This window comes from Acanthopagrus latus, chromosome 11, assembly GCF_904848185.1.
Source record: "Acanthopagrus latus isolate v.2019 chromosome 11, fAcaLat1.1, whole genome shotgun sequence".
NCBI classification, from domain to species: Eukaryota; Metazoa; Chordata; class Actinopteri; order Spariformes; family Sparidae; genus Acanthopagrus; species Acanthopagrus latus.
The window spans coordinates 25394065-25419696 of NC_051049.1; the positions used below are offsets into that span (position 1 = coordinate 25394065).

Here is a 25632-nt window from a genome sequence, read left to right on the forward strand (position 1 = left end):
TTTCAGTTTTCTCTGTTTGGAGACCTGTGTGAGTGTGTGATTGACGATGGGTGAGTTGGCTTATTGAGCTAATGATGACGGTGCAGGTGCTCTCAGGGAGCTGATTGGCTCCAGTTAAAGGCCGGCTCCTCCTTGTTCCTGTGGGCTCTCCTCTCCACTTCCAGCCAGACTGCCATCACTTCCGTGCTGGCGGTTCCTGGGAGGCAGGAAAAGAGGCTAGTCTAATTTTCGTGTCAAAGAAAAGTAAGATAATGTAATGTTGTCACTTCACTCAATTGTTGTTTCATTCAGTTGCTTTAAAACGGATAACACAGATGCTGTATTCCAAACCAGCAGTAATAAGGACAAATTCTGCAGAAAGGTTATTAATATTAAGCTGCAGAAAATGTAACATTAATAAGTATTCCTCGTAATTAATCTGCATGGATAATTCTAAAAATGTACCCGATAACAGGGTATTTATGCAGAAATCAAATCTCTTATCTGGCAGCTTTGTGACTTAACATGTTCCTCTAACAGCAGAAAACCAGCCTATTTTCTCCAACACACCATTAGTGCCCACATAAATTCATTAAAAAGTGGCAGGATTGAGCAATATGGTCTTTGGACAGACATCTAATGACTCAGTATTCCAAACTGGCCCAATTCAAGCACTGCGTTCGTAGTTGCAAACGAAGATGAGTCATCCAGTGGCAGAAATCCAAGTCAGTAGATCCTCACTAAAACTAACTTAAACCCGAGGCCAGTGCAACACATTTCAGGCAATCTGTTCTTAAGGTTTGTGAGATATCCTGCTGACAGGCATACAAACACACTACCACAAGAACAGCTTTCCTGGCAGAAGCAATTTCAAGAACAACGAGTAAAGCCTGGCTATCAGCACAGTGGAAACCTGGCTATGTAGGGCGTCTTCTCCCTGTGAGCCAATAACAGCGTCAGCTAACAGAACGGTTATTTCCCCTGGAGCGGAGCGAGCGGAGCTGAGCCGTGGAGGACTCCACATGAGACACACATTCGATGGAATAATCATCAACTCAGCGTGGTTATTAATTTCATCTGCACGTTTATTCATCTGTCAGAAAACACTTACACACTTACACACACGCACACACACACAGCCTCAGAAATCAGTACATCAGTCGTCGCATCCATCCAGTCGGTCAGTCAGTCAGTTAGTGGTATATTGGCAACATTGTTCAGAGGCACTGGAAGTGTGCTGAGGTTTTCACAGAGCGTACAGGAGTATATACTGTCCAGCAGGGTCGCTGCTAGGAGGTTTGGGACCCCTGACAGCTAACAGAGTTAACAGGAGAGGGGGCCTCAATTCTGTCAGTGTACAAGACTGACTCAGTCTCTCAGACCAGGATACATGGGTGTTTACGTGAGGCAACTATTCTGTGACCGAGTGACATTAGAATCAGTAGAGCTGAGGTGGGGAGGCACACACATACTGTACGGCTGTTCTCTTTCTGTCCAAGGCTTAGATGAAGAGATTGATACCACTCTCATATCTGTATCGAGCCAGAGGGTGATTAGCTTAGCTTAGCATGAAGACTTGAGGTAGGGAAACATCTGGTTGAGCTCTCTCTAATGTTAAATATCACAAGAGCACCCACTTACTGCCGCTTACTGCCACTAACTGTGCGGATCAGGAGCTCAGAGCACAGGGGAAGTGTTGACCAGGGCAGGCTGGGGCTAGCTGGTTGGCATGTTTACTTCAGTAGATGTCTCTGCAACACAATAAATAGACATAATAATGTCAAAGCTGTTATTTATTCAAATGCTGTTGATAATTCCAGGTCATTTTTTTATTGTTTTTCCCTGAAATCTGCTTGGCAACTTCTTTAAATCTTACCAGTTAACACATTGTAGCTCATTTGTTTAATCCAAGTACAAACAAATGGGAAACATGGCCATTTATGTAGATCCATTATAAAGATTCATAGATTAAAGGTGTTGTTGATGCAAGTCTGACAGTAAATGTGGCATTTTATCTCCCCCTTCCACTGCATTCATGTCTAAACACAACTGTTGTTCAAATCATCTGCCACCTCAAGTGGTTGCCAGTTTGTTGCACTGGGCAACGTTGCTAACACTAGCTAGCAAACGTTAACCTTGCTAATGTTAGCTAACACTATCGTTGCAAACACTAGCTAATTTACGTTACGTTGCTAATGCTGGCTAACATTAACTTTGCTAATGCTAGCTGGCTAACATTACTGGGAGTACAGTGTGCTGGGCACAGACTATAGAAGTTATTTTACTGTTTTTGTTTTTTTTTTTTTTCCACAACCACTAAGACTGTTACCACATGATACCATGGCATCATCCGACAACATAAATAAATATTTGATTCACAATTATTGTAGATGTATTGTTAAAAAAACATTCATCAACATAACAAAGTTGTCAATGTGGCCTTTAAATCTAGATTTCCTAGATTTTTGGACTTTGGAAAGTGCCAGGCTAGCTGTTTCCCCCTGTTTTCAGTCTTTATGCTAAGCTACACTAATCACCCCCTACCTTCACATTTGTACAATGAACAGACACGGCAGTGGGAGTTCTTCTCATCTAACTCTCAGCCAAGAAAGTGAGAAAGCAAATTACACCGAAACTGTGCCTTCTTTAATAAATCGTCTCAAGTCCTGCAATAAAACAAATGACTTTTTGACTCTAATTGCCATGTATGTGAAGGTTGGCCTCAATCATCCAGTTGGTACGAAAATTGAAATCACTTCTTTGTTCTTCCAAAAATCTTCATTAATTCTTACTGTTGTGGAGATGTGATTGAAACCACAGACTCATTACCCTGCACCTGGTGGTTACTTAATACCACTTTTCCCCAGAACAGTTAGGATGACACCTGTCAGATAAACAGAGAAGTGAAAAAGTACAAATCTTTTTCTAGTACCTATTTTTCACTGTAAACGTAAAGACCAGCTCTGTTTGGATGCAAACATTTACAGCTCTACAGTAATAAATAAAATCAGAGCAAAGCTGCTTGACCTCTTTGTTCTGGGATTAATATCTTTCAATATATCAATTTGTGACCAAACTATGTTCCCAGGTTCTAGTGTTTTTTTTTGTGTGTGTTTTTTTCCCTTAACCTCCCAGTGTTCTATCCTCAAACTCCCCTGGTCCCATCAGTCCAACACATGGATAAACACACAGAATTACAAATATGATACACATCCATTACAGCTTCAGCTTCTCACCTTGTAAACATTAGGATACAAATTGTTGCGATGCAAAGAATGACAATGGTAGCAAAGTCTTCACTCGAAACTAAACAGCATACAGTAGCATCATTTCCTTATTAAACATCAGTGTAGTTTTATATTCAGTGCAAAATCATGACCCTTTCCATTGCCCCTGTGCAGACGCAATACAGCATTCAGACACTTCCATTTCCTCTCTTGAACAAAAATCTCAACAGTTTTTTTCTTTTTTTTTAAAATCTGACTTCACTCATGCACAAATTAAACCAAATACAATTTATATGGTGCAATAAATATGTAACACTTCTCTGTCATTAAAGCATGTAAGTGCTGAAACACATCTGAACTCCGATAACAGCAGTGAAACCAATAATTATCAGTATTATAGTCTCTAACAAGGAAACAAACAGAAACAGTACCCCGGCTATTTGAACATATTATCAGACCAAACGACTAAACAGTCCTTTTTAATTAGCTTTAATGCAATCTAATGAGTTTCAGTGAACACAGAGCAAATAAAAGTCTCAAAATATCAAACCTGTTAACAGTAAATGGCCGTTTGTATGTAGATGTCTTTATTTACCACAGTGGTGTCTGGATTGTGTTGGCTCTGGATGGCTTAAAACATTTGTGCAACCTACTTAAATGCAGAATTGTATTTCACAGCATCCATAAATGATCCCCTGGAAACGGAGCAGTTTAGCAGAGGTTCGGCTCGTTTTAGCCCATTAACTTTCAAATGTGTTTTCTCTCTTATTTCAGGCTATTTAGCCTCTTTTCAACTGGAGCCTGCTGGTTTTGAGATTTTGTTGAATCCAGTGAATATACCAGTAGATGGACTGTTTTTGTGTTGTTTCCTTTGAAACTCTTTCAAAGGAACTAAGATGCTTTGGGTGAAATAGTAATTGACATAAATAGTGTAAATTTAATCTTGTATGAGTCATCTGTGCATTTCCAAAAAGAAACTAATCTACAACCAGAGTTGCGTTAGTTGTAGTCGTCACATAAAATCAGAGGAAAATGCTTTTATGGTTTTCAGCCGTGGTTCCATACCTGAAGGTTAAAGATAAATGTGTGTGACAGAAAAGTCTGTTGTCAAATTTCTGTTTTTTTATTCTTACATATTGGACACTTTCTCGTCATGCCTCTACAAATTCTTCGAATGCATGGCTGACCTTACTTTTTAAGAAGCCCCAGGAAGCAAACATTTCCTGTTGGGCCCCCACGTCCCACCCACCCTCCCTATGGAAAATTGTGTATTCAGTTGCCTCCAATTTCCAATTAATTACAGTGCGATCAGCAGATTCTACGCGGTACCTTTGATAATTGCCTAGAGACGAGGTCACCTGGGACGCAACATGGCAACCAAATGGATACCTGCCACATCACCACAACATGGTTAAAATAGAGCCTCAGGCCTTTGTTGCATTGCATCCACAAATTCTTCCCTTGGGCTGCTGTTTGCTTTTTTACTACCTCCTTTCACGCAACCTGTCCCAGGCGGGAGCGTTGCTGCGTTATTCTGCCTTGTCGTTCAGTATACAAGGTACAAGGACGATATGGGGCTCGTTGCTTTTCCCCCACCAAGCTGGCGTTCCGTCAGATTTATGCTGCCGTGTCGAAAAAATGCTACCGCTTGGAGGCTTGGAGAGAATGGCTGAAGATCCGGATATGAAGAGCTAGAGGGGAATGAATAGGGTCGAGGAGGGTCACAACGAGGCGCAGAGAGGAGAACAGATTTAGAGTTTGACAGCGGCTAAATGATTGGTCGGTTGAGGTGTGCAAAGATATATGGAGTTTATAGCATTTTTAAACAAGGTAGCATAAATTGATAGAACATCGGGAGCGGACGATGGGACAACACTTTGACAATGTTTTATGTATGCTACCAGCAGCTGGGAGATTTAAGGCTAGCAGCTAACTTTGAAGCAGATGAGATTAACCACCACTATGCTATCAAAAACCAAATACTGTGGTGGCTTCATTCTGCTGTTGTTTGGTACAAAACTTGATGTAGGAATGTGCAACATCTGAGCACAATAGAAACTAAAAAATAAAGGCCTTAAACAGTCATAAAATTAGGTTTTGACACAGGAGTTCCACAAGATTGGCAATAAAAAATGTGTGGTTGTACTTAAGTTGAGAAAGCTCCTTAACAAGCTGCCAATCAATCAACTCAGCCACTACAAAATCCAACAAGCATGCTGTGAATCTTTGGACTGTTTGGACCTCTGGGGATAACAAGAAATGAAGTCTTTGGTTGTCAGGAGGGGTCTAGAGTAGATACTGCAACATTTTAGGGGGGGCCCAAGCCAAAACATTTTGTAGTCCAAAGATATGCCTAAACAGACACGATAAAGATTTCTAGACTATCATCTTATCTTGAAGATGATGTTTGGACAGCGTCTGGACCGTCGGGGAGCCTGATACTCTCATAATATCTCCTCATTTTCCTCCATTCCTTTGCAGACTATTTTTTTAATGCATTTGCTGAAGGTGTTCATTAGCTGCACTCGAGTGTGACTCTCATTTTGAATCCAGGAGCCTGTCAACATAATAAAAGGTACCCATGCTTTCATGTAATACAAAGCATGTTATTTCGAGGAGGAGGAGGAGGAGGAGGAGGAGGAGGAGTGCTATTAACAGACTGCAGCTCCGTCTAACATGAAGAACCCGTCGACGAGCTGCGTCTCACCTACTGCTTTGGTTCCAGCTCTGTCTTCATCAGCTCTCCTTTGTTCCCATTTTGATGAAACCATACGGCACGGTGGGCTAATAAAACAGCCCAGCATTTTGTTTTTATGTGTTGCATTTAGCAGCCTGTCTGTCTCTCCCTCTCTCACTCTCTCTCTCTGGCATGATTAAATCCCTTAACGCTACAGTACTCTGTCCTCACAGTGCTTTTTCTCTTGAGTGTCCTCGTCTGTGATCAGGTGCGTGCTTGTGCTCGAGAGACAAATGTAAGATGTGAACAGCTGCCTCTCCCCACAGCTAACAACACCCAAAACAAGCCAGAATTCTGCTTTCATTTTCGCTTTACCCATTACGTGACTTGATCAGGCCCTCCACTGATTGAATTACGTGGGAGTGTGTGTGTGTGTGTGTGTGTATGTGTGTGTGCGTGTGTGCACTGCTTTGCTGCAGGAAAAGTTGGAAAAGCAAATGAAAATCTAAACAGGACTTCTTTTCTTCTCTTTTGACCTACAGATCTAGTCTAATCTTATGTGTACTGTATAGGTGAACGTGTAGACGTCTGACAATCTGCTTTTAACTGCTACATGAAATGATTTTTAAATCAAAATTCTTCTTCTATTTATAGGATTAAAGAAACAATAATCTGTAAATAGCTATGTAAAAAAAAGGGTTTTGTGTTTCAAACGCTAAAAAAAAAGACTTTTTGACCCTGTCACTGTCTTCATGGCCAACATTAAAGGCACAGTACACACTTTTATCATTTGAAGCATGCCTGTATCACTCCAAATGCCTTGTTCCTGCACTGAGTTCGGCTCAGCACTACTGAACCGTGACAGAAAATCAGATAAACCGTAACAGAAAATCCAATTGGATTCCAGTTACGTAACTGATCTTTTAAGGATGGGCTAAACACTGAAAAACAGCTGGACCTGGGTCATATAGGGTAAAAAAAAAAAACCCAAAAGACCAAAACAACAACAACAAAAAAAATCTGTCTGCAAATCCAGATAAAATCCACGTCACTGCACTGCAGCTGCTTCGCGCCGCAGTAAAAACCTGGTTATGTTCCCTCTCGGAATCAAGACTGACTGGGAGAATTAAAGGATATGTCTTAGAAGCAGAAACATCCACGAGCTCTGCACACGCTCACGAGCCATTTGCAAACTAATTAGAAGTTTGGAGTTAAATGCTTTCGGCCGCACACATCACTGTGAGTTAAGCGGATTTCTTCCTCACCGTGCCAGTTTGGTTGCACTGTCAAAACGACACCTGCCCACCGCCTCAAAAAGAAGGACATGGTCCTCCAGAACCGTCAAAGCAACAACTAAGGGCCGTTTCAGACAGAATCAGGCGTTGTGGCTGCGGCAATAAAGTTGATACAGAAGGAACGTTTGAATTCTGTCAAGCGAGGGAGCTCGACGTTTCAACATTTGTTGCGTGACACCACAGGATATTCTGTAAGTTGGGACAACTTCCAGCCATCTTTGCTGTGACCCAGACCGGAAATATCTCTCGGAATGTCGGGCCATCTCCAGCCTGTGGAGATGCCGACAAAACCAAGCGTTTTTAAGGAGACCTGCGGACATTTGAAGTTGCTTTGTTGCGACCAAGACCAGGTCATTTTTACAGGACGTTGGGACATCTCCAGGAGTGTTTGTGGTGACAAAACCGAGTGTTTTTAAAGAAACCCTTGGACAATTCAAGCCATGTTCTTTATGCATATTATGTTACAACAGAGCCTATGAGTAGAGAGAGTCGTGATGACGTAAGTTCAAAATCCTGGCCGTTACATGATTAACGCAGACCTCAGAGAGTTAGGACGTCTTGGGCAGGCAATTGGAACAGGTGAATATAAAGACAAATTAGCAAATTTTGGTAGTAATTAGTTGTCAATAAATGCATTAATGCCCTTCTGCTGAGACTCTAATGCACTGTTAGTATTAGTGGCTAATTTCCTGCAGCCATTGACAGCCTCCACGATCTGCAGATTGCTGTGAAAAAAACGGAGAAGACGTGACTCTCTCCACTCAAAGGCTCTGCGTCACACAAACCAAGCCGAGCGGCGTTCCCACACACCAACCCTACAGCTAATCGCCGCCGCGCCTGATTTGGTCTGAATGAGGCCGAACAGCTTTAAACTACAGACGAACAGCACCAGAGTTACTTTGCCAGTTTGCCAAGTGCATCGCCACCCGAGACGGTACGGAAGGCCCGCGAGTAAAATCGGCACACAAACATACAGTGCTGATGGGAAAACATTCAGTCAGCGCACACTCTACACAAGATTCCTGATAATGATTAAATAGATCGTGAGTATTTACAATATATGCTAGGCTAACACGAACCAAAGGATCAACAGTGTTCATGTACTCTATTTACATCTATAGTGTAATCTGAGAATATTTACATAATATTTGAAGAGAGATGATGAGAGAATAAGGAAAAACCCATTCAGTACTGTGGATTGGTTTCCACTAAAATGGCCAGCCAAAGCTTACTCTTCAGCCTAATCCTCACTAAAGGCACAGACAGGGTGTAACCTTCAGCTTCATACACACCAAAGGACCGCTAAGAGGTCAGCTAAGGCTGCTTCTACTGTTGTTTGTTGTGCTTTGTTTGTTAAAATGAGCGACAGTGCTTTGGATTTAATCACCTGCATCAGGTTATCAAGATGTTAAATTTGAGCCTTGTGTGGCTTTATGGTCACTAGGTGGCCCCGGAGTCCCTGCTGTTGAGCCGGTACAAAATACCTGTCGGGCTGATTCACACGCAAGAACTGAAAAAAACGAGTCTCAAACTTGTCCTCAGAGATGATTGTGTTCCCGAGGATGGGACTGGTTCGGACCCCAGCTGTTTGTCTCTACCTCCTCCTTCAAAACAGCTTCTCTCCGCTTTCCACATTTCACATCCTCTCTTAACCCTCGGCATGTCCTACACTTTTTGGCTCTCTTCAAGTAGCCTGAACAAGCTCAAGACTTCCTTGCAATTCATTTGCGTCTGCCTGTGTTCCTAGTCAGAAGGCAACCCACTCAAAGTCTTGGAGGAACGTCTAACAGAAACGGTAAAACAAAAGGCGGCGGGCCAAAAATGCTTCTTAGGACTTGAGACCCGTAGGCAACATCACAAATCCACCGTTTTTTTTTCCCGATGCACAGTTCCCATTCTCCGAATTTAAGAGAGAAACACCCAGATCAGTTGAATCCATCAAATCCAATTATGGCTTCGTGTGGCAGAGCATTATGTCAAATACGAGGATTTAAGTGTTTGAGCCACATATCAAATGAATTGCAACAAGATCTTGAGGCCACTAAGGCTAATCCCTTCACGAAATATGCCCTTCAAACACGAGGCAGAATTTGCTTTCCTGCACTGTGGCCTCTTACTGTCCCTCCACCTATTCTGCCCCCCGCTAATCTCCGTCTGCTCTCCCCCTCCCCTCTTGTGTCTCTTAGCTGTAGCCGAGGTTCTCCATCTCGTGGCGGTATCTTAACTCCGACACTTTAGCTTTGTGCTGCTTGCTCTCCAGATGCTGCCTGAAGTCCGTCTCCTGTTCGGCTCCACAGTTGCACATGGAGCAGTAGAACTGTCCGCTGGGAGTCACGCACATGGCCAAGTCCCTGGGGATGCGCTGCCTCGGTCTGGGGTTGTAGTACGGCCCTGGAGGCAGAAAGAGAGGAGAGGTGACAGGCGGGACATGAAAAGTTAACTGTAGCTGATTCACGCCAGATTTATCCGTCATGACAGCTGGAGGCATAGTTAGCCTGGAGCCCCATCCTGGGAAAAAAGATTTGTGCCCATCAATAATAACTCAATGACTCAGTGAAAACACATCATTACTAAATTACATAACTACATTCACTGAACATGCTTGTGCTAATTAAAGATTAATGTCTTAAGTTTTTAAAGATTGGTTCCCCCCATATTGCTCACAGTGGTTTGGTCCGCTGTCAATCAACCTGCACCTCAGTCACCTCAGAGCTTTGTGGAGCTCTCTGCGGTGGCGCTGGCTGATCACAGTAAGCAGCTACTTTGCAGAAGTTAAATTAAAACAAATACAAAAATAACTTTTTTCCTCTTATCAAAGAGCATTAGGTTTAAGCACAAAAACACTTGGTTTGGGTTAGAAAAAAACAGTGTTTTCGCTTTTTTTTCCACCAACACCAATGTAGATGTTCTGAGGTGTTTTTTTTTTTTTTTTCTGGGACAAACAGGGCTACAGATCGCCCGACTTCCCATCAATTATCTGGTTTCTGTTGCCATAAACATGGATAGAAGTATGTTGAGTTCTTCTTAAAAATATCCAGTGGTGTCACTTCTACAAATGCTGAAACAAGGTGATTTGACATGTTTCGTAGCATAATTCTGAGATGACAGCACTCTTGGAGGCATCTTTGGTGTCAACTTCAGGAACTGCACTATGTCCTTACTGTCCTTTACTGTTTCTCCACCCCAACTGTCCAGTGAAGCATCTGCCCTCAGCTGGAGCGATACTGTACTTCAACGTTGAACCAGTGGTTGGCAAAGATTATTGAGATTTTGGGGCTGCAAATAATTAGAGTTTTTATAAACAATTATCTATATTTCTTTTGGGTACATTGGGACATTTTGTCAGTGAAACGTCAGAGAAATTAAAAAGAAAAACATCTTATTTTCACAGAACTCAAGGTACTTAAAGATGGTTGTTTTGTCAGGCTGTCAGTTCCAAAGACACTCAATTAAAAATGTTAAAGAACAGAAAAAAGCACATGGCATCTGAAAAGCAGCACATTTATTTTTAGACTTTTTTTCTTGACTTTCTTTGATAAAAGAGCTTAAGAGAGACATGGGGATGAGAGTTAGAGTGAGGGGGTGACATGCAGCTGAGGGCCACGGGTCGAGCTTGAACCCTCAGCTACCAAACAGCCAGCATGACCATATGGAGGGCAGTGATGTTAGTCCGTCAGCCGCTCAGTGTCAGCCTCATTGGTGGCTGAAATATCTCAACGCCTGTTGGATTAATCGCCATGTCCTCATCCGGACACAAGTGTTAGCAGGGCATTAGACTCTTAGTCATCTGGGATTACAGCTAGGTGGATCATCTGAAAAAGAGAAATGCTTGTGTGTGTGTGTGTGTGTGTGTGTGTGTGTGTGTGTGTGTGTGTGTGTGCATGTCTGTGTATGTGTGTGTGCATGATTGTGTGTGTGTTAACACAGCAGAAAAACGAGAAGGAGATAGAGAAAGAGATAAAAGACAGCGAGAAGGCAACCGCAGGAGAGAGAGTGCAGCTATTTTGGGGTTTGTCCATCAAGAAAACTGATTAAATCAGCAGAACGTGTGTGTGTGTCTGTGTGTGTGTGTGTGTGTGTGTGTGTGAGAGAGAGAGAGAGAGAGTGGATGAAAAAGAGAGAGTGAGAAGGAAATTGGCTCCACTGTGTTATTTATCCTGCTTTAACTGGAGCTGAGGTGCTACTGTTTTTTCTCTGTGGAAAGATAGAGACATGGGGAAAGACTGCAAGAAAGAGATAGTTGTTTGACGTCAGCAGAAAGTCTGACGTTACAGTGTCTGGATCTGTTTTCACACACACACACACACACACACACACACACACACACACACACACACACACACACACACACACACACACACACACACACACACACGCACACACACACACACACACACACAGACACACAAGCTCACAGAGGCGAAAGCAAACACTCACAAATGCGCAGAAAACACAGTGAAGTTAAGATCAGCTTTGAGCCAATAATGTTATCTGCTAAGCCCTTACAAAAGATTAAAACGTGGTCCAATCTGCGCAGCTATCTTACCCTCGGTGACACAGTGCTAAAGCTTTGTGCCAGATTTCCAAAACATCAAAGGAGGTGGATAAGTAGGCGCTCCAAAAAAGCATGGAAAACAGAATCAAATCATGTACTTTCGGTGAAAAGATCAAATATTTGCAAGAATATTTCCTAGATTGGATGCGCAGTGTCGACGAGCAGAGTTACTGTGTCCTTGGCAGGGTGAGCTTAAACAAGCAAATGAAACATCAAATAAAAAGCCGACTTTGTCAGGTTACCGTAAAAAAGTCTTGCCGTGGGAGGACAATGTTTACAGTTTTCGAGTGTTCACCATGTCTATTTATCCAGCAGCGGCAGTTTATTTCACTGATATATTCTAACACGAGTGGATGGAGGAAATACAATTTCTTTTCTCTGCCCCAGGGAGTGCGCTACAGCTCAGTCAGCTACTGGAGTTCATAGCTGCATTCTCGACAGGAAAAACTGACCTCACAGTAAATATACTTCACATGCTGTACGTGCCGAGGAAGTTATGGATTACGTCACATTATATGAGGGGAAAATAAATTCGGAGCCTTACAGGACAAATATCTGTGCTGCACAGTTTTAATGTGGACTATCGAGTTCTTCTCAGGTACTGAAGTGTGTTAAGTGTAGATACATTTTCTTACAAGATGACCTAAAACAAACAACCAGTGCCAGAATAGTTGACTGCTTATTTTGTTCTCTAACCAAACTCTGAGAAGGGTAAGCGTAACAGGAATCATTCTGACTGGAAACACCACAAACTCGCGTGGTTTGTCGACGGCCCAGAACAAGAAGTCTCGGCAGACCGGGGAACTGAAAGTGCCCGGGACATCACCGGTGCATATCTACAGAGCAGCAGTGATACCGATGAGGTGAGGCGAGGCGTCTGTATAGAGCCCAGAGGATACTAAAAGATAACACCCACCCCAGCCACAGTGTGTTCACCCTGCTGCCTATACAGTTCCAAATGAAGCAGGAATGTGCAACAAGGTCTATGTCACTGAGTGTTTCTGTGTTTCTGAGCCTCCTATTTCTTAATTTTCAAATATCTCACCTGGCATGGAGGCAGGAACCTGCGGGCTGCGGCGGTTTTTCACCAATCGGTACTCACTGCCATCTTTCCTGTTTCTTCTTGGGGTTGCCTCATTGCTGCCCTCCCTGAAACAGGCAGAGAGCCAGAGTGAAAATCACTTTCACACATTCTGAACTGTGAGAAAAAAAAATCAGTTCTCCACAAGTTTAGCTCGGCCACGTCAGAAACTATCAAGTCAAAATCACCTAGTGTTTAATTTAGTCTTTTTTTTTTTTTTTTTTGGTATTGGTATATTTTGGTATTGGCATTGGTAACTTCACTTCAGGCTATATGTACTCATGCTCATGCCAATGAGTGTCTGGTGAAGTGTAGCAGTCCACAATACATTTCTGGAGCTTCACAGCTAAACTGTGTTGCAGCATTCAGTTTTATTTTCTAATTGTCATGTCATGTCATTATCCGTAACCACTTATCCCTTTCCATGGGGTCACGGGGTGTTGCTGCTGGAGCCAATCCCAGCCTTGTCTCAGGGCGAGGGCAGGGTACTCCCTGGACAAGTCGCCAGCTCATCGCAGGGCCCTCACTGATGAGCAATGTGGGGTTCAGTATCTTGCTCAAAGACACTTCGACATGCAGCTCAGCCTTGCCCTGAGCCGGGATTTGAACTAGCGACCTTTCGATCACTAGTCGACCTGCTCTACCCGCTGAGCTACAGCCGCCCCTATTTTCTAATTCAAATGTATTTTCTGGTTGCAATTTTTTTTTTTTTTTTTTTTTGCACAGTCGACAGAGCGGCTGCAATTTCATTTCATTGCTGCTGTACTTGTATGACTGCATGTGATAAATAAAACCTTTGAATCATTGAACCATTCTCCTAAACAACTGAAATAGCTGGGAACCTGTTTTAAAATGTAAAAAAAAAACAAAGAAAACAAAGCAAAAAAAAAAGAAGCAAAATGTCTCTATAGGGTGTGATCCAAGTCTTCGGAGGCCATGAGATCTAAAAATTGATTTGAGAAGATGTTATTTAAATCCTTGATGCATGGCTGATTTTTATTTTTTATTTTTGGGTGAACTGTTCCTTTAAAGAAAAGGGCTGCACTCAAAACACACACCATATTTTCAAGGCTGCTTTGGTGTCTTTAGGAAATACCAATCGATCCTGGCTTCAGCTGTAGCTTCCATGACATTTGCAAAACAATCACTAAGCTCATACAGCTCATACAGCCAAATGCAGACCAGAGCTCTGTATACATACACTTACATGTTAATGGAGTTCTGTTGGGCCTCAGCGAGCCGTAGTTTCTTGGCATGGTTCTTGCCCTGGTAGTGGGCCTGTGCGACTGCCAGCGAACTGAAGGAGGCGTCACACAGCTTACAATAATCATTCTCTGTGGCCAGGATGACCCGAGTCGCCCCCTTAAACAATGCCTGCAGAGCCAGCACAAAGCCATGCAGTGTTTGTGATGAGAGGAGTCAAGAGCGAGAAAACAGAAAGAAATACATGTGTTTAGGAACTAAAGAATTTGTTCCACAACTTCCCAAAAATGTTTAACTAGTAAAATATACACTGATGAAGGTTAATTAAATTATGACATAAATCACATACATTTGCAAACTTCCAAAATATTATCATATTTTTAGTTTGATATATTTAAAACATCGCCATAACATGAAAAACTTGCAGGTTATGATGTCTGTTATTCCTAAACTTTTAAGGATTATCAGGTGAGGTACGCAGGTACATGTAACACAAAACTTCCTAAAGTGCATTTTATAATTTTGGCAAAAATTTGCTATTTCTTTATAATTCTACGTTTTTTTTCAAAGTGAACACCAATGACAGCAACACAAACATAAAAGTAGCGCTTCAACAGCATGGTGAAACCTACAATGACTCATTTTTTTGGCCACCTGTTGGCAGCACAAATTGATTAGGTGACGCCAGTTGCTTATTTAAACATTTGGCAAGTTATAGAATAATATTAAGACTGATTTGGAGTTATGCCTCAGGCTCCCAGGCAAATTTTAGTCCTTTATCCACTGTCTTTTAGCTCTGATTTTAGTCACCACCAACTCCTGAGGTAAGTATCTCTTAATTACTCTTAATTAAAGCTTAAAGCTTAAACTTAAAGCTTTTTCACTGAAACAGCTACATCCTATGGCTGAAAATGACACTGTAAGAGTGGCACTGTAGGGAGATACTAAAATAATAGGTGGGGCAGACAATGAAACAAAAAGCCCATGATTTTGTTGTTTCACATCGCCATTTGAATCATACAAATATGGATTACAGCCGCTGTTTTGAGAAATTGTGGCTTCACAGTAAAATGTATCATCTTCAACAGTTTAATTCAATTACATTTTTTATAGTAATTAGATATCCTCTTCCTAATTGGATAATTTATCTTGTTCCTATCTCATTGAGCTTCCGATCTTAATAAGCCATGTTCAGTTGTAGAGAATTAGGTTTATATAACTGCAAAAATTAGTCGATTTACCCATTAGTAAAATGTTTGAAAATGAGTTGCCAACTATTTTGATAAAGGATTTATCTTTTTAGTCATTTTTAAATAAAGGACGAAAATGTATTGGTTCCAGCACTGATGGACTCACAGTAAAATTTCCCACTTGGATGGCAGATGAAACATAATAAAGTGCCATCCATTCCAGAGGACAAAACATGGTTAAGTGCCCTCTCTTTCTGCAACCTGGTGCCCGTTTTATTTTTTCACCCCTTCCCCCTCAAGCATTCTTAGTCCTTCACTTAAATGTCAGTATATGCATATTTACTTTGTCATTTCTGATAGTAAATGAGGAGTCAAAAAAAATGAATTTTAAGTCATCACTGTGGGCTCTGGGGAGTTTTGCTGAGCAATTTTTACAGTTTTATTTTGACATTTTAAGACAAAACAATTATCAAATGATCATGAAAATATATCATCATCATCATCATATCAATCATCATATGTATCAATAACAAACAAATGTTAGTTGCAGCTCCACTGTGGTTTAATCAGCCTATAATGTGACTCTTGGTAGCACTGAGTAATACACATTTAAGTCGGAGGAATACATATTTCCCTTTTAAACGGCTGCTACAAAGTGAGGAGACGGTAAATTGTTCAGTGGCGAGTGGACGTTGTGAGTTTCCAGCGTTCAAATGAAACAGCGTGACTCTGCAGTTCCCCACCGCCTCCTCACAGGGAAATGACCTCTCTCAGCACATTGGCCACTTCAGCGGCAATACACCCACCTACTCAACTAAAACTGTATCATTTAGGTAGGCTGGTGCTGGGCTGCTAAGTTTGGATCTGACCTGCTTGCCTGCGTCACCGTCGCTGGATCCTGAGCTGAGGGCTGTCTGGCCAGCTGCCTCGAGGACTTCTGGGATCCTGATGGCTGGAGGCTGTTGACTTCCAGCGTAGAAATTTCTTAACTTTTTACTGTGGTTCTTCCCCTAGACAGACAGGGATACCAATCTTTGTTTATCATTAATGTTTTACATGTGTTGCATAAGTATGATTGTGTATTTGACTGACTTGGTAGTGAGCCTGTGCCTGCTGGGCGGAGTTGAGCGTAACGTTGCACAGTTTACAGTACAGCGGTTTACACAGTTCGCCCAGCCCCAGAGAGTCCTCCTGCTCCTCCGTACCCAGCGGGGACCCCTCATCCTGGGGCTGCTCGCTGACCGGGGCCGGCTGACCCAGGAGAGGACTGGGGATGATGCCGGACACCGGGGCAGGGATTAGAGCCGGTCCTGGTGGCCTCGGAGGCATCTGTGAAAGGTCTGGGCTCGGGGCAGGAGGGGAGGACAGGGGGCTTGGAGGGAGGGGGAACTGGCCAGCTCTGGGCGCCACCACAGGCGGGGGCACGAGCGCGTGTGCAGGATTCAGAGGTGGAGGCCCCAGCGGTTGCGTGAGGTCCATGGTTGGAGGCACTATTGCTTGTGTGTGATCTACAGGTGGGGGCCCCAAGGTGTGTGCCATCGGTGGAAGCCTCAGCGCATGAGCTGGAGCCATTGGAGGGGGGCCTAAGCGGTGTGGTGGGGTGATAGGGGGAGGCCTTAACGTGTGAGCTGCAGTCATGGGAGGGGGCCCTAATGTCTGGGTGGGAACCATAGTTGGAGGTCCAATTGCCTGAGCAGGGGTGATGGGTGGTGGGCCAAGAGGCTGCGTAGGCACCATTGGTGGAGGTCCCAGCTGGTGCAGAGAGTCCATGTGTTGGAAAGGCTGCTGGGGGTGAGTGAAGAGACTCAGAGGAGGCTTCAACATGGTCTCTGGGCCTGTTGACATCAGAGACATTACACACTTAATATTACAAATCAGACATTTCTACAAGGAAATGTACTATAACCTTGATGAGGAAGTCACTGTTGATCCAGACAGACACAGCAGCAATAACACATGACTGACCTACCATTCATGTTATTTCAGCATTTGCTCAGTTGTACTCTCTTACTTTTTATTGCATGCCATTAACAGCTTTAAATGTACAATATTTAACTTCTAACTTTTAGCAGGCTAACTTTTAGCAGGCGGCGAGTACACCATTAAGCAACCACTACTGCTGATGAAAGTGACAAGATAATGTGTGTTATGTTTAGTCTTGTTCGCCGACTTCCCCTATCCTGGAAGTATTGCAACTGGTGACCATATGAAACACAACATTGCATTGAGTAAACTTGTGGATTTCCCTGGTTTGAATATTCTTGGCAATATTTGTAATAATGTTAGTTCACAAGTCAACATAATATAAAACAAAGGTCTAGTTCTTCTTCGATATTTAATGCAGAATTTCTTCTTATATAGTCAAGGGCTTAATGGCTTTAAAATGTGTATGAACACCAAAGAAAATTGAAATTGTTCAGAGAGTGAACGCAAAAAACAGGATGTATTTTGAGGTTTTTAGCCAGTCGGTTGTTCTGTCCAGACTGAAAAATCCCAACAACTGTTGGATGGATTGTCGTGAAGTTGTGCACAGTCATTTATGCTCTACTGAGGATGGGTCAGTATCTTTACATCTAGCGCCACCCGTTCATCAGATTTTTTTCTTCACTTCACGGTGGCACAGACATACATCGTTCGCCCAGTTACATTTTCCAAATGATCCCCTGACTTTTCCTCTCCACCAGAGGCAGAGGAGTTGCAACAGTATCATGTCATGATAACCATCTGAGAAAGTATCACCACATATGGTATTACATTATTATTGTTGTTAAGAAGAACAATTTTTTTTTATCACATTCAATGTACAACGTAGTGAAACTAGTTCTCTGCATTTAACTAACTGAAGAGCAGACACTAGGCTGTACAGACACACAGCGGCCGGGGACAAGCCCCAGATCTAAGCCGGTGACATAAATATGCTAGAACTCAATACCATAGTTAAGCTAATGTACACGGTAGGCTAACTGCCAGGTTTTTCACACCACAGTGTAACTTAAAACTGTTACACCTCTGCAACCTGAACTACGAAGGCTATCATCTTATTTTCAGTCATTATCTTAGTCCGCATCAAACTGCACCTTGGAGAATGTATCATCTCATAAAATTGTTCTGCACCAAATGTTGTGTGGATCCTTTAAGGCAGACGTGGATATGACCTCTTCTGGTAGATTTATCCTGAAGCAAGATATCCAGAAAAATTAATTTGAATTGCATAAAAACAAACGTGCACCAGAAGGCAGGCCCACATTTCTGAGAAATCTGCCTGTTAGATATCCTACTGACTGAGAGACAAAAACAAACATACTGTAAGCAAAATACCACATCCCGTGGCAAAGATAAACATGATTTGTATTGGATTAGACCACTGACGAGCAGATGTTTCCTAGCGTTATAAATGGAACTCCAGTGAGCGATGAACAGTGACAGTAAAAGACCGCATGTATTTCTCTGAGCCCTGAGGCAGGAGCGACGTATAGAGATGGGTGAGCAGAAACACACTCTCGGACAGAGGAGCGTCACACTCCAGTGGGCATCATGAAGATTAGGCCAAGCCTGCAGCGCCTGCAGTCATGCATATAGGACGGCACATAGACATACATGTGCACGCACAGAGACAGTAACAATAAAATCCTAAGGCTTCCCTGATCAGGAGGGATCCCAGCCTGAAGAGTGACTGTGTGTGTGTGTGTGTGTGTGTGTGTGTGTGTGTGTGTGTGTGTGTGTGTGTGTGTGTGTGTGTGCGAGTGTGTACGTGCATGGCATGGCTGAATATGGATACAATTTTTTATTTTTAAAAGAACATTGCTGCTGTGCCGCTCTGACGCTCCATTGTGTGTGTGTGTTTGCAACCACATATATTGTCAGGTCACTAATAGGCCAACAGCTGTGTCAAAACTCGCTGTGCTGGAAGCTTTTATCTGGAATCCAATTGGAAGCCCGACGGCAGTGATTCATGGACCCAAAATAACCTCGGAGTGTTTGTGTTTCCAACTGCTGCTCGCTGTCAGTCTGTCAGTCTGTCTCGTCTGTCTCGCTGCCCGCGTGTCACCTGGCCGGGCTGACCTCAGGAGAAAGGTATGCTGGACAAGAGACTGACCTTACCGCAGTCCTGTCGACTGCAAGGCGAGACTGTGGAGGGCTGTGGAGCAGAGCTGGGCGAGCTGCTTCCAGATTAATAAAAGTCATATTAGGCAGCCGTCGCGTACAAGTAAATATCAGTTTCACTCGTCAGTGACTTTGCAAGCGTTGTGTCATATCCTGTGCATGAAAGCTTGTTTGCTGCTTTTCAGAGCATCCAGAGCAGCAAATGTGATTCATTTGTATTGAACGGCAGAGGAAGTGGGTTAATCTTGGCCATTGTGAGTAGACAGTCGAAGAAAAGCAGCTCTTTCTAGGCCTACAGCTAGCCATCAGTCCTACCATCGACTCATCTGCTGATTATTATTATTTTTTTTCCAAATAATTGATTAATAGTCTTTAAGTATGTCAAAACACGATTTCCTAGAACTCAAAATGACATCTTCAGATTGCTTCTTTTGTCCAACCAGCTCTTCATTAACTCTTCATTAACAGTCATGCATAACAAAGAAAAGCAGCAAATCATCACATTCCTGAAGCAAACCTTTGTTATTTTTGCTTTACAAATGACAGAACTGACCCGTTAAGAGCTGGCATAGAAATTAAAAAAAAAATCTTAATTCTAATGTCTCTGCAACTACAAGGTCTACATGAAGCAAATACTGGTACCAAAATAAAGGTACCACTAGTGATTTCTTCAGAGGTGTAATCCTCAGCATAGATCTCACTGCGGCAGAGCAGAATGAAGTTAGAACACAGAATAAATAAAATATTTTATTTCCGCCCTAACAAAATATTTCAAACCTCTAGAGGACCACAGCACAATATGTTAGTGATTTAAGTGGGGAAACTATATTCAGGCTGAATCTCCAAACAGGACATTTTAGCACATTTTGGCACCATCTTTTCTATTACAGCTTCACCAACTTTGAGCCAGCAAACCCTCTGCTTAAATTGTCTTACACTTCACTACAGGTATTCATTCCATCTACATACAACTGTGTTTCGGCCTTGAATCTGTAGTCTCAGCTTTACGTGGTGTTTTGTATTTTGCTTGGTGGCTGAGTTGCTTTTTGTTTAGGTAAAGGTGGTTATGTAATGCTTTAAGCTGAGCTTCTTCCCGTTCATTGTGTGACTATGGTGCTACATGACTAGCACGTCCTTTGTGTAATGCAAAAGTTCAGCTCCTCTAGGTTGATTGTCAAAATAGTTGGCAATTAATTTTGCTTCCATTCGACTAATTTGTTGCGACAATGAAAGAAGTCACACTCCATTTTTTGGACACTGGACAAAAATGGATGTTGAAAGGTGAACAAATGGTGAAAAAGTTGTTAGAATACGGCACATTTTCAGTGTAGTTTGTTGAATCAGACACATTCTCGATGCTCAACAATCGACATTACCACCGTCCCCAACCAGATCCACCGACCACTAACGGCAAATCATCAGTCTAGTCAGCCACGGCTTCATGAGAACCCTTCAGCCCTGATTGAGACCGCCTGCCAAGCAGTCCTGAAACCTCGCCACAGCAACTGTAAGCACAAAGGACCACCAACCCTCTTCACTTGATATTATGCAATCAGGCCAGAGAACACACTGTCCAAGCATACAGTACATGTATATCTTACTACATGTGCATTCACTGTACAGCTGTCACGCTGTTAAAGAAGCTAGGAGCCTTCCTCCAGTTCGTCTTCCTCTCCCGGTGAGAAAGAACCCTCTTCTTTATATATTTCAGCATGTTTTATGAGGCTCAACCTCCAGAACCTCTTTCCCCACAATCCAGCCTGGAAGCCCCACACTTCTGATCATTAAAGTCAACTTTTCAGACACGTCGGAACCCTTACAGGTATTTGGGGGTTTCCGAACCGCTTGATTACCCAGTGACTCCTTGAACATGCTGGCATTTTCAGTTAAATGAATTGAATTCCTCCCTCTGTGAGAGCACTTCAGAGATGATAGAATAAATGACCTCGAAAAACAATAAGCATTCACCACTGCTGCATTTTTATCTAGAAGTACAATGAAACTATTTTTTTTTTCACTAGGGATGTCATGATTCTCTAAATCCAAGATTTGATCTGACTTTTGATTTAAGGTCACAATTTTACAAGAATGGCAATGATTGAAAGTGAAAGCTAATTCATTTTCTTTCTTTTTTTCAGTCATTTAGAACCCTGTTACTGAATAGATAAGCAATCAACGAGGGAAAAAATTGTACCTTTACAGAAACAAGATTAATAGCATGAAACAATTATCAAGAGCGCATCTTGTTCTATAACAAGATCTATCTAACTATAAAGGTAAGGAAATAATTAACACAGCGTGGATGTTCCTTTGACTCCTTATGTCGATAAGATCAGGTCTCAAAGGTTTGACAAACTGCACCCATCTTTTCTAGTGTTTATGTCCATCCTAACATTTAGATAAAATAAGCTGATCTGAATTGATTTGGGATTAACAATCTAAATCATGACAATAATACTTGGCTATTATGATCATGGTATGCAGTGTGAGTGGTGACTGACTGGGAAAGTGGCCCCAATGGTTGTGATCTTCTCACCACATTTGTGAACACTTTTGCTTTTTCTAGCAGGGGGAGAGACGATGCAGTCAGGAGATCAACACTGTGCCATCATTATCCAGGAGAAGGCCCAGAAGCAGCTACAAAAAACGTTAATTATTAGCCACAAGTGTGGCAATTACAAATAGTTCTTAGTCAATAACGTAGCAGAAAACACTATTTCGCCTCTGATGCAAAACAAGATCCTCAGTGAATCCCTCCAAGATTCACAGCGAAACAGACAGTACAGCTATTAATAACACCACTTGACAACATAAATAGGAGATTGGTGCTGATTTTTGGACAAGGACAGAAGCGTAAGAAAGCCAAAACTGTGTTGTCTGCTCTTTGATTTCCGGCTGTTACTATTCCCTAATCTTAATGTGAGCTAGATAGGCCAAGGGCAGTTTCGTCCTCCTCCTCGGAGACCCAGATCCAGGCACACAAACCGTCTACAGAGCCGCAGCACATATACATGTTCACAGCGGCGGACCTTGCTGCAAAGTCAAGAAAAAACTTTGTTTGCGTTTGATTTTTTTGAAGAGGACACAATCAACTCAAGATTATCTAAAAAAGCTTGTAATGGAACTGTTTTTGAGCTCGACTCAAGCTTTTATTGGTTTGCTGGCTTCAAACCATCCCAAAAAAAAAAAACAAAAAAAAAGAATCTCCTGTCCTGGAGCCTGATCATCTCATGGCCTCCACTGAGAATCTCTAAATAGGCCAAGTGTTCATTTTCTCCAGAGTTTTTTTTCTTGCCATACTGTGTTGTGTCACATCAATTATAGAGCAATGAGAAGCACATGCCTCCTGCACTTATTCCATCTGCTTCACTGGGCACTGGACGAGCGGAGGAAGCAGCGAAGACGAGATATGTCTTACAGTACCATTACAGTAAATCCCAGCCTCCACTTTCATATCCCAGTGGTACTGAAGGCTTGAATGGCATCGTGATGATAAACAGTAAACTGAGTTGTGCTCCCTTGTCAAGTTGCTACACCTCTGAAGTGCTATCACCTGGTTTATGCATTAGGCTGCGGTTACTACACTGATCAGTAAACAACTAGCACAAGACATCTAGCGTCGTTGAGCATCTGATAAATAATTAACTGTATAAAAAGACAAACTCTGACAGAAGCCACCACGGAAAATCCCAAACTGTTCATTTTGGCTGAGGCACGCATCAGTTTTGATCAGTTAAATCCAGCAAATGTTTGCTATATGAAGTTTTCTGATAGACTTAAATGACTGTTGGTTTAGAAGAATTGTCAGCAAAAAGCTCCACATTGACTCAATATAGTGTTTCAGTAAATGTCAGCATTGCGACGATCAATCCATTAACTGATAAGTTCGGGGAACGATGATTGACATTTTTCGTCATTTTCAGACGTTTTGTAGAGCAAACAACTCATCGAATGATCGAAAAGATAATCGTCAGATTAATCAACAGTGAGGGAACAACATGAGAAATAACAACAGCTTCGTCCTGCAGGGCCCATGTCTGGGCTGCAAGTACAGATTTTTTATGAAATTGTCACCAACTGTTTTGATAATCAATGAATCTGTTTGAGACATTTAGTAAAAAAGTCAAATTCTCTGATTCCAGCTTCTTAAACGTGAACATTTTCTGGTTTCTTTCCTCTGTGACAGTAAACTGAATATCTTTGGGTTGTGTAAAAAGAACAAACAAAGCATTTAAGGACGACATCTTGGATACACTCATCGACATTTTACACAATTTTTCTGACATCTCAAAGGACCACCAACTTATCGAGCAATCAAGAAAATAGACAACAATGGCAATTATTGCTAGTTGCAGCTCTAAACATTTATATTATTGCTTAGTGGCTGCAGTGCAACACAGCAACATCAAGGAGAGAAAAAAATAAAGTACAAGCGAAGCCCATCGCATTGGAAAATGATGTGAGTAAACCCTTTCATACGTATTCATAGTGGGTCACAAACTGCCTCATGCTGCGGGGCCCAAAAATAGTTCTAGTGCTTTGAATGTGGATATTTTTTGGTTCCTTTCCTCCTCCAAGACAGTCAACTGAATATCTCTGGGTTGTGAGCAGAACAAGACATTTGAGGACGACATCTTCAGCTCTGATCTACATTTTCCACCATGACTTTCTAAACCAAACAACCAATCGATTCATCGAAAAAATAGCCATCAGATTGATCAGCGACATAATTAACTGCAAGCTGCAGACCTAAGCTGTCTTGATTTGACTTCCAATCAATTGCAGTAACTTCCACTAACTTCACTCTGACACTTTTTTGGCAGCCTGTGCATTTCCAGCATGATAGATGGCTTGGTGACGCCGACAGTTTAATGGCAGGAAGATTACCAGAAGGGTTGGACGGCCTCAGGCTGTGTCATCTGATTCATCTGTGTGGCTGTACATGACCGTGGTGACACACGCTGGCCTCAAGTCCCCGAAACCAGCAGCAAAGCCCGCTCTTGCAGGTGCCACAAAGAGACACTTAGTGTGATTGCCACATGCCACCATCAGCTTTACAGATCAAGCTTGCAGAGGCTAGAGCGCAGGGGGGGAGCAGCGATGATTCAGTTTCTGTATCTCCACTTAACGCCTGATTGACTGTCACACACTCGACAGATGGAGGTGATGATTGCATTGAGGTTAGATTACAGTTAGACACCAGAGTCTTCCCGGAGCATGACAGATAGAGCCCTAGTGACCATCAGAGTATCTCGACAACCTCAGATTTTTGCATCGCAGCATCCATAAAACTGAGCACAACGGTGGCTGGTTGCACCCCTCGACATGACACGAGGATGATGCTGATGCTGCTGCTGATGATGATGAAGATGATGATGACAGCAGCACCGGGGCAACCTGCCTCAACATCCACCCTCCCCTGAGCAACCTGCAAACGTCTCCGGCTAGATTTTCCTCCATCCCTGCACCTTAGCGCATAAGACCGCTGACAGTGAGAGCAGAGCAGAGGGGGAGACCCTGCATGGCAAGCCTCTCCTTACCTGGCAATCGGGCGAGATAATGGCTGCTGTCACCGTAGCTGACAGGCGGAGAAGTGTAATTTCTGCAGTATTCTGCACTCTGGTAGTACGCTGCATCCCCGTTCTTCAGCTGCAGCGCCATCATCGCAGTCACATCCCTCTGCCAACTTCTTCTCTCCAAAAAACCGGGCGGTCAGGCAGGATGACAGTCGCTACCATACGCTCCGACACCGTGGCTTTCCCCGCGGGGGCGATCTCCGGCACAGAGCGGAACACAGGAAGCGACTGCTCGTGTTGAGCCACAGCATGTGAACACGCCGCGTTTGTGTTTCCACTGCACACGTCGACAGAGATGCTCTGACCCGTGAATTCAGATTTTCCAAGACGCTAATCGCGCCGAGGTTCCCCCAGGCACCCCTCTCCCTGTTGGTACAGTCCACTTCCCAAGCCACCGCTGCTGATTTGCATGGGTGGCAATCATGACACATTGTATAAATATGTTACACCTCTGTGGTACGCTCACTTCACCCGAGCGCCTATTTATGAGTGTGAGATCTGCAGGGAAAACAGCCGGGCTGCCCGAGTGATGCAGATGTAAAGAAATATATGGGCAAAGAAAAGATCAAGTTTACAATAGTTATAAAGGAACTGAGCATGGACAAATTAAATACAAATATTTACCAGTAGATTATTATTATTATTATTATTATTATTATTATTATTATTATTATGTTGTTGTTGTTGTTGTTGTTGTTGTTGTTGTTGTTGTTTATTATGTTTCCCCTCCTCTCTGAACACTTGC

The 25632-nt window shown here is 42.7% G+C and overlaps 1 protein-coding gene across 1 annotated transcript; it reads right to left on the reverse strand.

The window, feature by feature from the left end:
• Window positions 1-4471: 4471 nt before the first annotated feature.
• zmat3 (zinc finger, matrin-type 3) lies at window positions 4472-25152 on the reverse strand. Its single transcript, XM_037113458.1, has 6 exons — window positions 24852-25152; window positions 16300-17042; window positions 16077-16217; window positions 14022-14188; window positions 12779-12882; window positions 4472-9569 (listed from the first exon to the last, which is right to left on the reverse strand). Exons 1-6 carry the CDS (start codon window positions 24973-24975, stop codon window positions 9361-9363), a joined length of 1488 nt encoding a protein of 495 aa, XP_036969353.1. The 5' UTR covers window positions 24976-25152; the 3' UTR covers window positions 4472-9360.
• Between the last annotated feature and the right edge of the window lie 480 nt (window positions 25153-25632).